This window comes from Mastigoproctus giganteus, chromosome 13, assembly GCF_048544385.1.
Source record: "Mastigoproctus giganteus isolate SK-2022 chromosome 13, ASM4854438v1, whole genome shotgun sequence".
In the NCBI taxonomy this organism is placed as follows: Eukaryota; Metazoa; Arthropoda; class Arachnida; order Uropygi; family Thelyphonidae; genus Mastigoproctus; species Mastigoproctus giganteus.
This window is the reverse complement of record NC_143587.1, coordinates 148,536,759-148,549,947: the sequence shown is the minus strand read 5'-3', so window position 1 is coordinate 148,549,947 and position 13,189 is coordinate 148,536,759. Positions and strand designations below refer to the sequence as shown.

At 37.8% G+C, this 13,189-nt stretch overlaps 1 protein-coding gene across 1 annotated transcript in view; it reads right to left on the bottom strand.

Annotated features, from left to right (window-relative positions):
* LOC150076513 (muscle calcium channel subunit alpha-1-like) overlaps positions 1–13,189 on the bottom strand; it is a 1,171,392-nt gene that overhangs the window by 57,169 nt on the left and 1,101,034 nt on the right. The window contains exon 41 of the mRNA XM_090387375.1: positions 2,153–2,485. Coding sequence (XP_090243501.1) covers positions 2,153–2,485 — 333 coding nt within the window. The remainder of the gene's footprint in view (positions 1–2,152; positions 2,486–13,189) is intronic.

The window sequence follows — 13,189 nt, the reverse complement described above, 5'->3', positions numbered from 1 at the left end:
TCATCAGTTGATCCCACTGTATAGAATTTAAATACTGTCTCAGTCCATCGTAGTCGCCTTTACGAAAGCAATACCCCTTCTCTTTACCCCTAATGGTAGTTACCTCTTTGAGTAACTCCCACTTTAGAACACTGTGATCACTGCCACCTAGTGATTCATTTATCTGCAGATTCTTAATGCATGAAGAATCACTACTGATGATCAAATCAAGAGTATTACTCCCTCTAGTTGCCTCCCGAACATGCTGATGTAGAAAACAATCATCGAATAAATCCACAAAAGCCTTGCTAGTGTGTGAGTGACCAGCCCCCAAATTCCAGTCAATATCTGGGAAATTAAAATCCCCCATTATAAGACTCTCTGATTTACTGGCCCACTCTATTTCCCTGTACAGTTTCTTATTATACTCATCAGAGTCATTAGGCCTATAGCACACTCCTACTCTCAATTTTGATCTCTCAATGCTTATGTCACACCAAACTGACTCGACACTGCACTGTCCAGCGATATTGACTGGCTTCACTTCCTTGGATTTTATGTGTTTCTTAACTAATAGCATAATCCCTCCTCCCTTTCTATCCTGTCTATCCTTTCTGTAGACATTGTACTCCCCAAATTCCAGTTCTGCATTCCTTATATCTGTGTGACACCACATCTCTGAAATCCCAACAATATCTGCCTTTGATGTTTTGAGCAATACCTCAAATTCATCAAATTTATTTACTAAACTCCTAGCATTGGTGTACACGCAAGTATACATGCACCTGCTCTTCCTATTAGCCACCCTAACACAACCCATGTGTTTACTTGTACCCCCATGATTCCCAGCAGTCTCTGAAATATCCTGCATCTTATTTTCCCGGCTGCTGCTCATTCCAATAGAAGTAGTGCAAGAATCACTTTCTCCTCTGCCAGTGGCTACTGTTAATCTATTAGTCCTTGCATCCCCCCAATCTAGCAGTTTTCTGACCCACCTAACACTGCCTCGATAGCATCAGCAAACATTCTTGCACCCTTTCTATTTAAGTGTATCCCATCCCTGTAGAAGCAGTCTCTCCTGTTAACAAGTATAGACCAGGCTCAAAAAAATTCCACCCCTTGAGCCCTGCACAATCTTTCCAGTGCCGAATTGATCGACAGGGCTCTCATCATATACTCGCTCCTACCGTGTCTGGGCAGAATTGCAGACACTTTCAAATTCAACCCTAATTCACGGCTTTTTTTCATCAGTGACCTGTACTTGTTAAGTAATTCCGCCGGTCTCCTACTCTTGATATCATTAGTGCCAACGTGTACAACTATATCACCTTTTGTGCCCTTAAAAGATGATATCCGCTCTACAACGTCATCAACCTTTGCCCCTGGCAGACATACCCTGGTCCTGTTCCACCTATCCTCATCATGATGATCCCTCTCATCAATCTGCCTAAGATCTTTCTCTCTCTCAACCCAATCTTTCTCTCTCTCTCTCTCTCAAGATTTGTTGGTGTTGTAATATATATGTTGGTTATAGTGAACATATTTTTTCTTATAGTACAAAAAAAAAATAAATAAATAAAAATAAATAATAAGTAAATCAATAAAGATGAATGAATCTCTTTGGTTGCTCATAATTTTCTTTTGAGTGTCCAGTCTTCCAACCAAAGAAAGTGAATGGTATATACTGGTAGGGATAGGTTGATTGATTTTGATTTGGTAGTTGTTGGCGCATCGGCTTCTGTGGCCATATTGCACCTCCCAAGGTTTTTGCAGTACTTTGATCCAAGCCCGAGGCGGGAATCGAACCCGCGACCTTTGGGTTGCCGGGCAGGTACTTTACCCACTCGGCTAGCCCGGTCGGCTCTGGTAGGGATAACTTAGCTAGATGTGAGAGTTACTCTCATAGACCAATCATCACATTTTTTGGTGATTATTTACATATGCGTGAATTTAAATTGTGTAAGGCATTCTGGAATGTAACCCTTGCATAAATTAAGAAGTTACTGTATATATATGATTTGGTGTATACAAAATTTAATACATTTATTAAATTTCTGAACAGAAAAAAAGTATTTTGTTATATGTACACTTAAGATTTATATTACTCTTTAAACAATTTTAAACAATACATTCAATTTTATGCAACAAACTACTGCATTCCATATTTACATACTCTGTTATTAGACAAGGATCCAGATTTCTTTTCAAACTGCTAGTAGCTCCTTCTAGTTTGTTAGTGGATGTTGTTGGACTCTCTGTTTTTGAACTGCTAGTATTAATGTCTGCCAAATGAGGTTGCTGAGGTCGAAGAGATCGCAAGGGAATAGTTTCATTACACATTTCACAACTGTCATGTTCATCATCCTCTGCTGAAATGCTGCCCTCACAACTACTACAGACATCACCAGAATGTGTGGGGTAGGGACTAACTGGGTGACGAAAAGGGGAGCCACAGGGAGAACGGGCATGGTACTGGTAGAGGTAAACATCATCTACAGACAGAGAGCTGCAACAGCATTACATTAAAATTTTAATGAACTTTATGGTGTCTATCTTCTTTTAACACATAAACCACTACATTTGTTATAAACTAATATTAGTGAAGAGCATTAGTTACTAAATCTAAATTATTAAAGACATTTAAAAAATATATTGAAATATGAACTCTCTATAATGATTGTTCTGAAGGTAATGCCTGTTAGGTCATCAATCTTGTGTACTTTTACAAAAAGTTTTTTGAAACAATTTATTTGAAATATGTAAACTGTCTTTCTTATATGTGTATTTTTTCCCCTAGGTTTGTGAAATTAAACATGAAAATTAAACTAAAAGAGCCATTATAGAATTACTGCCCAAGGAGATACACCACTATTGAAATCCATAACAGGCTGATTAATTGGTATGGCAAAGAGATACCCAAGTTCAGCAATGCAGGGTCTGTGTTAAGATAGAATCCTGGAATGTTCATTTTGTTTGGGTTTTATTCTTACAGTAGAATGTCGGTTATCCAGAATAATTTGAAAGGCTGATTTTTCTTCTTCTTCTTTTTTTTTTTTTTTTTTTTAATCAATGGTAGTATTTGAGACAAATATTTATTATGCTATAAGAGTATTTCTGTCTGTTTTTTTTTATATCATATCTGGTGAAATGTTGGATTAGGACTAATAGTTTTCTTCGAAACCACGAGTGATAGAGTGATAGTGTTATATTTGCTTCTGTGAACCCAATTTTCCATGACATATTTTGTTCTCTTCATTTCATATTATGTTTACTTTAGGTTTAGATTCAATAAGAATACAGTAACATTGGCTGAAACTGTGTGATTTATTATTATTCTCAGTTTTTTACAGTAAAATGTCAATGAAAAGAAACAGCATTGAAATGGGCAGAAAATCAGGAAGAATACGATATAATCAAATCGATCTTATTAAGGAACTTAGAGATTTAGCAGCAAAAAAAAAAAAGTCGCTCACTACAAATGAAACAAAAAATTGACATTATTTAAAAAAAATTACTTTAAATTTTTTTCCACATTCCAAAATTTGCAGTATGTCTGAATATAAATGTGCAAATTTTTATGTATAAGTTATTATTATTATTTTTAATTAAATAAATTCATTTTTTTTCACACTATTTAATGTATTTTTCTTTTACCTTAATACATTATAACAGAATTTATTTAATTTCACCTTACATTCGATAATCTGGAAAATTCTGCTATCCGGAAGAGGTCTGACATTAATTATTCCAGATAACTGACACTCTAAAACAGCTGACACATGATCATTTTCAGATAAAATATAAGTATATAAGGCTCAGTTAGAAGGCAAGAAGCAATAAAGGATAAACAGTGTTCATTGTAACACAAGAACACTCATATAAAATATGGAAATTGTTAAAATGATGTTGCAGGCAGTTGTCTAAAATGTACAAGCCAAAGGACATGATGACTGATGCAGGAAATAATAACAATTTGCTGAAAAAAACATAGTACACTGTGGTATGTACATAACTAGTTTAATAAATTAGCAATTACATTAAAAACCACATTTTTGTGTAGGACTGTGCCTCCTCCTTATGTGGTAAAAACGGATAAAACATTAACAATAATAATATGATAGTATAGGCTTCATTACAGGCTTCAACTGATATAAGCTGTTGTTGTCTTGTATACACCGTGAATCTTGCCACTGGGAGTGTAACCTCTCACGTATTATCTATTTGTAGTTTGTACAGGAGACTATCAGGTTTTGTGTGTGTTTTTTTTGGGAGTGTTGCTGATGTGGATGTACCAACAGCTAGCTCATTCCCTTGATCCTAATATGGTCTGTATCAAATAAATAGATATCAAATTTGTGCCCACAGAGAAAATACAGCTTCTGCTTAAACTGGGACAGGACTGGATAAAGATTATACCTCATTGCCAATATAGCCTGTCAAAGCAGTTAGGGAATCTTTATACACCACACAACTTAGCAAAATTTCAATGCAGTTCAAGGCTAACTCTAAAGTATGCAGTTCTTCTGTGTATATAGTACATTCAGAGGGAAATCTGCTCTGATACAGTAGTTTCATGGAGACTGCTGTTTTCCCAGACAGAGAAGTTGTATAATGGTAGTTGAGCATACCAAAGTGGAAATGACTGCCTTGTTACTGGGTAACACTGTCTATCACAATGGTCAGATACACTTGGACGTGAGTATCAAAGAGGTTATTGGCATCTGACTGGGACTATATAAATTTTCCTGTGGTACCTCAAAACAGATGTCCATATGATGTGATTGGTGCCTCCGTAGCCAGGTGGGCAGGAGCAGTACTGCATAGCACACACACACTTCTTGATTAGACCAGGGTTCGAGCCCGTGACTACCAAATACGGAGGATGCGGAAAGGTCAGGGAATGACCGCCGCATATCCCGGAGCAATATGGCCTTAGTTGCTAATGCTCCTAGGAAACCAAATAACAACAACAACCATATGATGTAGCAGAAACTTTTATTTTGTTCATTTTTATTAAATAATAAAATAACTACTTTCATTTTATTTTACTTGTATCACAAACTTTGCATGATACAGGTAAAAAAATAAAATAAACGGTAAAATGAGATACAATGATTTGTACACCAACTGATAGATGAGACAATATGCAGGATGTACAGGCCTCTTGTACACCTTGTTCACAGAAAGGTCATCTGTGAAGAACCTGAAAAACAGCAGTTAATGGAATTTATCAATGTGAAATAGCAGCAAAATGTTTTTTTGCTGAGCAATGTCACAATATAGCATTAAACATGTTTTGTATTTGTGCCAGATGAGTTCTGCATGATCAGAAGTAAGCTGTTTAAAATGTATGAGCTGAAGGACAATAACAAAATAGATTAAATTAACTGAACACATATGAAAGGGTTATGGTTGCCCAAAAGGACTGTCTCCCCTCCATGGGGCAGGCCATCTCTGTTCCTGCCCTTACAGAAAGCAGTAGATTTCCACAAAATGGAATCATCTTTTGCCTTTAAATACATTTCCTGCAAATAGAAGTAAGCAGGTTTGTGGTAATGTAGGGCATTCTGACAATGTTTTTGAAGAGATGAGAGTTTTGATTTAACCCCTTTGATTTTAATTTTTTTAATTTTAGAGAAAAAGGATAACCTGTATTCATCTTTACCTCAGGATAGAGATTCCAGATAGGATCATCTATGCTTTCCTTTCATTTACTTGTTTTTGAAGAAAATGTATTTAAAAGTAAAATATGATCACATCTTGTGGAAATTGACTACTATCTGTAAGGACAGGAAAAGAAATGGCATGGCCAATGGAGGAGACAGTTGTTTAGTTGTTTTGGGCAACCATAACCATTTCAGTGGAAAACAAAAAGGATCTGGGGGAGGGGTAATTGTTCAGTCCAATATTAAGTTCTCTGAGCAGTGCAAACACACTGCCAGGATAGCCCATGGGGTTTTGTTAATGATATACAGGAATTTTGCTTGTAGGGATAAGGAGGTGATTATCCCATTGTACACTGGTGTGCAAAACATAAGGACCAACACTATTTCTAAAGGTTACAACTACAAAATCTTTACTTAAGGTACTCTTTACTGATGAGAGTAGATTCAGTCTCAGCAGCGATTCTGGATGTCAGCTAATTTGGTGAGAGGTTGGCACATGGTATCACCCTGCAAACATAGCTGAAAGGGATTGATATGGCAGTCAAGGTGTTCTTGTCTGGGGAGGCGCATTATCTTGGATGGACATATACAACTCCAGATACTGGAAGGTGGTACTGTAACCGGTGCATGCTATTGTACTGAGGTAATCCTTCTCCATGTGCATCTATTCCGAGGCTCCTAGTTCCATTGGTTCTGAGGTTCCATTGGCTTCTAGTTCGTGTTTATGGATGATAACGCCACACCCTATCGCACTGCAGCTGTGATATGCTTTTGGAAAGTTAGGACATTGTTTGTATGGATTGGCCTGCCCTTTCCACCAATCTAAATCCCATCAAACACATATGGAATGCTCTGGGGAGACACCTAGCAACACGTCCACACCCACCAGAAAATGTTCACCAGCTGAAGATGGCGCTGACAGAGGAATGGATGATGTTACCGGAAGAATTGATCAACAACATCGTTCTAAGTATGGACAGGCAGTACAAAGCCTGCATTGACATTAAGGGTGGCCATATCTCCTACTCAGGACCACCTCTTCCCTTTGTTCCATCTTTGGCAGCGATGCATCTTTATCATGGCAGCCAGTGCTATGTTGCCATTTTTGAATAAAGTCCCTCTGTACTGTTTTGTTTCCATTGTTGTGCCGGTGTTGTTTCCTTCATCATTTCTGAACCTCACGACGTTCCTTTGCTATGCTTTTCCCATATCCAGGCCACTCCCATGAAAAGCTCCAGGTGAAAACCTGTCTGGTCCTTAAATTTTGCACACCAGTGTATAAGGTAGTGGTCAGGACACATCTTGAGTGATACATACAGGTCTGAAGGCCTCATTTTAGGAAGGATTTAGAGTTGCTGGAATGAGTACAGAGAAGGGCAATGAGATTGGTGAGGGGGAAACAAAGGGGTGCTCTTACCAAGTTTTCTGCAAATTGCAACATCTGAAGGCTAGGCACCTGTGAGTTGACTTGATTGAGGTGATTATGGCTTTGAATGGCTTGAGCAAACTCAACGCTGATGGAATTCCTCCTGCTCAGACTATGCATATAAGGGGGCATAAATTCAAAATGAGGAAGGTTGTTAGCAGAATAGATGTGTGGAAGTTTTCCTTCAGCCCTCAGGTGGTTTATTGCTGAATAGGTTTACATCCATTGTTGTGGAGGGGGACAGCTTGAATATATTCAAAGAAGAAGAACTAGACTAGGGAATTGATAGGTGATATGTGATTTTTTTGTTTTTTTGTTTTGTTTTTTGGCTAATCCTGTATAAGTTTGCTTTCTGTTTTAAGAATTTAGCCACTTTTACTCTGGTTTAGTTGAAAAAGGGGGGAAAAAAAAAGGAAAATGCAAGAGATCCAATCTCAAAAAGCTGGATACTATGGATACTGCATGCTTGCTATTCCCTAAAATTAAAAGAAAAGTAAAGTGGGTACATCAAAATGCTCATCACTTCAAATGCTCATCACTTCATCACTTTAATGAATATTAGCTGGTTTTGAAAGTGATATCCTCATCAGGCAGAGGTAGGACCATATCTCCTTCAGGCATAGGTATCATTTGCATTTCTTTTCTTCATTTACTTCCATTGTATCTTATATCCCACTAATAACAGGTTGGGTATTAGTGTGTGCTCCTTGGATGCTGTTACCTTTGTTGGTATTGAGATTTTTTCAAGTGCTTACATCAACAAGTAGTGGCCATGTGGTGAAATGGACTTCTGTGATGGCACTGAAATATCAATTTTGTGCAAATGTAGAACACGTTCATCAAATAAATTGAACCTAAGATTTCCTGTTATTCATAATAATTGCACAATAATACACCAACCGTTATTAAAAATATAAATAGTGTTGTTATATTTTAATAGCTCAAACGACGTTTCGTTTCACCAACATAACATTATGTTGGTGAAACGAAACGTCAGTTCAAAGATCGTCTGGGGGAGCATATGAACATGATAAAAACCGCAGATTATGGGAAGTCTGCTGTGGCAGAACATTTTTGGGAGGAGCACCATCAAATCTCCCCAGATGAAGCTGTTATCGTCGACGAGGCACATAGATTTTGGGACTGCAAATGGCTCAAGAGCTTGCGGATTTGTTCCTTTGAGAGCAATACCATTAATAGAGACAGGGGAATCTGCATTCATCCGCTCTTCGAGGCGGTGGTTCTTGGATGGGATGAGCGATTCCGCCTGGCACGCTCTCGAGCCATTTCCGGTTCCAATGCACATGAGGAGAATGCTGCCCATGCTCCTGTAACCACGTGCTGAGAACTGTGAGCCTGCTGATATTTAAGGATGTGCAGTACGATAAACCTCACTGTTGAAAAAGGAGGCAGATGCCTCTGAAAGCTATGGTGTTTTAGCGCTTTTATCATCCTGTGTTTTATCTACATTGTTTTATTGTAAATAATTCTTTGCAGTTTAAAATTTCATATTTTATTGTACAGACAGTTACCTTTTTATTAGTTTTATCCGGTGGAATTTTATCATTCTATTTATTTTATTTATCTACATCATTATTTTAATATTACATAACACTATTTATGATTTTAATAACGGTTAGTGTATTATTGTGCAATTATAATGAATGTGAATATTCTCAACCCCAGAGACCTATTTGAAGATTTAGTTAGGAGTTATGGCCATCCTGTGTTACGGTACATCCGAGAATTTCAGAAGTGCAGTGTAGGAGAAGCCAAGCAAAGACAGCATTTGAGGTTTGCGCATTGTTGTAAACCATATGGGCTTATACCCCGTGGATTTCGTGTTAAGTTGCCTTTTGAGAATGATCGTCTGTTGAGTGCTGCCAAGTGGTACCAGAAGAAAGTGTTAAACATTTGGATTGGAAAACTACATAGTAGTCTGAACTATATTAAGAGACGCAAAGGTTTGTTTTTGGTAGTGTGACTCCGGCACATTTTTTGCTTATTATGAGGGTAGTGTCGGCCAAAGCAGCCCGAATTTCAGATATTTACAGGCAAAGGCAAATGGGCAAGTTTAACAGGTTAATGGAGGAGGTTAATTTTTAACAGGTTAATTTGAGCAGCAAACAATTAACTAAAGAGCAAGAGGGGGGTGTTAAACTTAGGTACGAAGTTTGCGGTGATCCCTCCTAATTCGCCAATTGCGGAAGTGGCTATGGGCATCGAAAGAGCTGTGAGTAAATTACCTGTGGTCGTTGCGAATGAAATCCTCAGCCTTTTTGAGTCAAGCTAGGCAGCTCCCTCCAACCTCAGCATTAGTCAGAAGAAAGTGCTTAAGGAGCTTAGAGAAGATGGTAGTATCGTGGTCTTGTCCGCAGATAAAGGTAGGTCAACGGTGATGCTTGACAAAGAAGAATATTGTAGTAAAACCTTGGAACTTTTGAATGATAGAGCGACATACAGGGTTACTTGTAGGAATCCATTGGTGGGTTTGGAACGGCAGGTAAACAAGACTCTACAAGTTTGGCTGAAGGCTGAAAAGATTTCCAAAGATATGTATTGGACATTGCGTGCAACAGGATACCAATTACCTAGATTCTAAGGCCTTCCAAAGATTCATATGCCGCTTAGGCTGATTGTGTCATTTATAGGCAGTCCTACACATGCTTTGTCTAGGTTCCTAGCCAGACTGATTTCTCCTATTGTTGGACATTCCGATTTTACCATCAGGGATAGTGGAGACTTCGTGCGATTCATAAGGGATCAGGCTATAGAAGAGGGCGAGGCCATGGTATCATTCGATGTGATATCCTTGCTCACGTGCAATCCTATTGACCATGGGGTGCAATGTGCATGCATGGCATTGGAGAAGGATGACACCCTAAGCAATAGGACTCCATTAAGCACGGAGGACATTTGTAGTGGAGTGGAGCTATGTCTCTCAAGCACCACCTTGGTGTTTCAAAACAGGCAGGTTCATGGCACAGCAATTGGTTCCCCTATTAGTGCTATCATAGCAAATTTAGCTATGGAGGAGCTCGAAGCCAGGATTTTTGATGGGTCAGTTCTCCCCATGCGCACATGGAAACGATACGTCGACGATACGTTTACAATTATTCGGAGAGAGGATGAGGTGCTTAGTTTCCTTAATAGCTTCTCCCCGTTTATTCAGTTTACCTCGGAGGTGGAAGTAGAGGGTACCCTCCCTTTCCCTGATGTGTTGGTACATAGGGAAGGAAACCCATGTGCCGGGGCCAATATACACATTACAATACGGCACAAACCAACCATCATAAGAATAATGTTATTAGGGCATTGCAGCACCCCTGAGGATAGAAAAGAAGAAATTAAACGTGTCACAGCGGATCTCAGAAAATGCGGCTACCCCCAGAAGATCATAGATAAATATATCCGAGGGGTGGAGCACGGATGAAGAGAACCGTTTACACCAGTTGCCACGGCATACATTCCCTACTATCCATCAAATCTCCCCAGATGAAGCTGTTATCGTCGACGAGGCACATAGATTTTGGGACCGCAAATGGTTCGAGAGCTTGCGGATTTGTTCCTTTGAGAGCAATACCATTAATAGAGACAGGGGAATCTGCATTCATCTCCTCTTTGAGGCGGTGGTTCTTGGATGGGATGAGCGGTTCCGCTTGGCACGCTCTCGAGCCATTCCGGTTCTAGTGCACATGAGGAGAATGCTGCCCATGCTCCTGTAGAACCACATGCTGAGAACCGTGAGCCTGCTGATATTTAAGGATGTGCCGTACGTAAACCTCACTGTTGAAAAAGGAGGTGGATACCTCTGAAAGCTATGGTGTTTTAGCACTTTTATCATCCTGTGTTTTATCTACATTGTTTTATTGTAAATAATTCTTTGCAGTTTAAAATTTCATATTTTATTGTACAGACAGTTACCTTTTTATCAGTTTTATCCGGTGGAATTTTATCATTCTATTTATTTTATTTATCTACATCATTATTTTAATATTACATACACTATTTATATTTTTATAATGGTTGGTGTATTATTGTGCAATTATTATGAATATGAATATTCCCAACCCCAGAGGCCTATTTGAAGATTTCCTGTTATTATTTAGTGGCATTATTGTTTCTTTGCCTTCACATATGGGATATTTTGTCATGAGTTTTCTTGATTTGTTTCTTGTCTTCCCACTGTTGATATGCCATCAAGAATGCAGGATGTTGATATGCCATGAAGAATGCAGCATGATTGTTCACTACCACAATTTAGGCATACTAGTTTTGGGACAGAGCATTCCTAAGTGTGATGCTCTTTACTTTCACAGCAAGAGTATCATAATATGCCATGTGGGGATGATCATATCATATTTTTGCCACCTTAAACACTGAAAATGATAAGGGGGGGTTGGAGTTTTATGGGAGAGTTCAGATATCCTATCTTGATGGAAGCAGTGATGTAGGAATCTTAAATGTAAGGATAAGAACCTTAGTTGAACTGGTTTACTCTCCTTATGCATTGATATCCTCTTAACAGCTGTCTTCCTCAGTTTCTCAATTCAATGTATATCTTCTCTTCAAATGTTTCAAGGAGATTCAATTCAGTAACTATGCCAGTGCATTAAATGTTCTGTCTGGCATTATTTTAATTGAAATGCCTCCAAACAACGTTGCTGGTTGGAGGAGCAATTCAGAATATTGTACTGAGGAAGTTTCTATTAAAATGTCCCTTGATCTAAGTTGTTTTACTGACTCTGGAGAACATGCCAACCCTTCAAGTCTGTTCTGAATAAAGAAGGGTAATATTTTACTAATATCATTTTCTCGTATTGGGTGGAAAAAGAGAAAACAAAGTATAAGAGCTAGTCTGTTTGGTGCTTCTTATTACTTGCGAATAATCCAGTTTCCTTTTCAGGTAGGGACCTAGTAGATGCCCCAGAGGAGGTAGAAAAATTTTAATTACTCATATAAGTAGAGTAAAAAAATCAGTATCTTTAAGGATCTCCACCCATCATGGAGCTCTATAAGGGTATGCCCACCCATGAACTAGCAGGTTTTGTATGCATCCAACATCATATAATTTCAATAAGATCAAATATTATTAGCTATTTTATAATTTTGATGCTCTAAACTCTGTATAGTTAATTTAGGAAATAAAAGTTACTTTTAAAAAATAAAGTGACTCTTCATCTTACATTTCTATACATTTTTATTATTTTATGGTATAAAATAATTAGCTAAAAGAAGTATAAAATAAACAACATACAGAAATGCATACACCATAAATTTCAGGTTACTCAAATAATGTGCAGATTTGAACACTATTACGAATGGTAGGAAGTGCTGTTGAAACAAATATTTTTGAGTGTTATCATAAGCCTAACTCAAAGAGCATTATTTCTCATCTCTCGTTCTATTGATCCAACTGAGTGACAGTGAGTTTGTGCCCCTAACGTAAATGTAAAGAGCCCCTATGTTAAAAGAAAACAAGATGAAAGAAAGCTAAACCCCAAACAAATCAAAACAAAATTATAGAAACTTAATCGGGTATATGCTTCCTAATGGAAGCATATACCCGATTATGGAATCGAAATGAATTCCTATCTTAATTTAAAATAAAACTGCACGCTGAAAAAAAAGTAAACAATGAAATGAAACTTTTAATTGACAACGACTTACCAACACATATGAAGAAAAGTTCAATTGATGAAACTGCTAGCAAAAGGTGAACATGCTTTTGAAGTTGAAGTTGACTTACTTACAAAATCCGTAATTTTTGTCTGTCGCTGTTTTCTCATGATCTTTCTCATGTCAACATAAGAAACCATAATATCATCAATGCCTCTCTTAATTTTTGTACTACTATGAAAGTCGGAATCTTCCTGTATAATCTTCTCTTTCAGAAACTCGGCTGTTTTTAGAATCTCTGATATACTCTTGTTTGTTAGTTCACGTTTCTTCTGCTCTTCATTTTCTTCTTCTTCTTCACAAACATCTTTATTGGAGTCCAGTAGGTCTCCTAACTCCTCGTTTTTTTTTTAATTCCTCCTGATGGGAATGAATATGTTCTAAAATTTCTTCCTGCTCTATATCACTAAATCCCTCACCTCCAATAATGTTTGAAAGT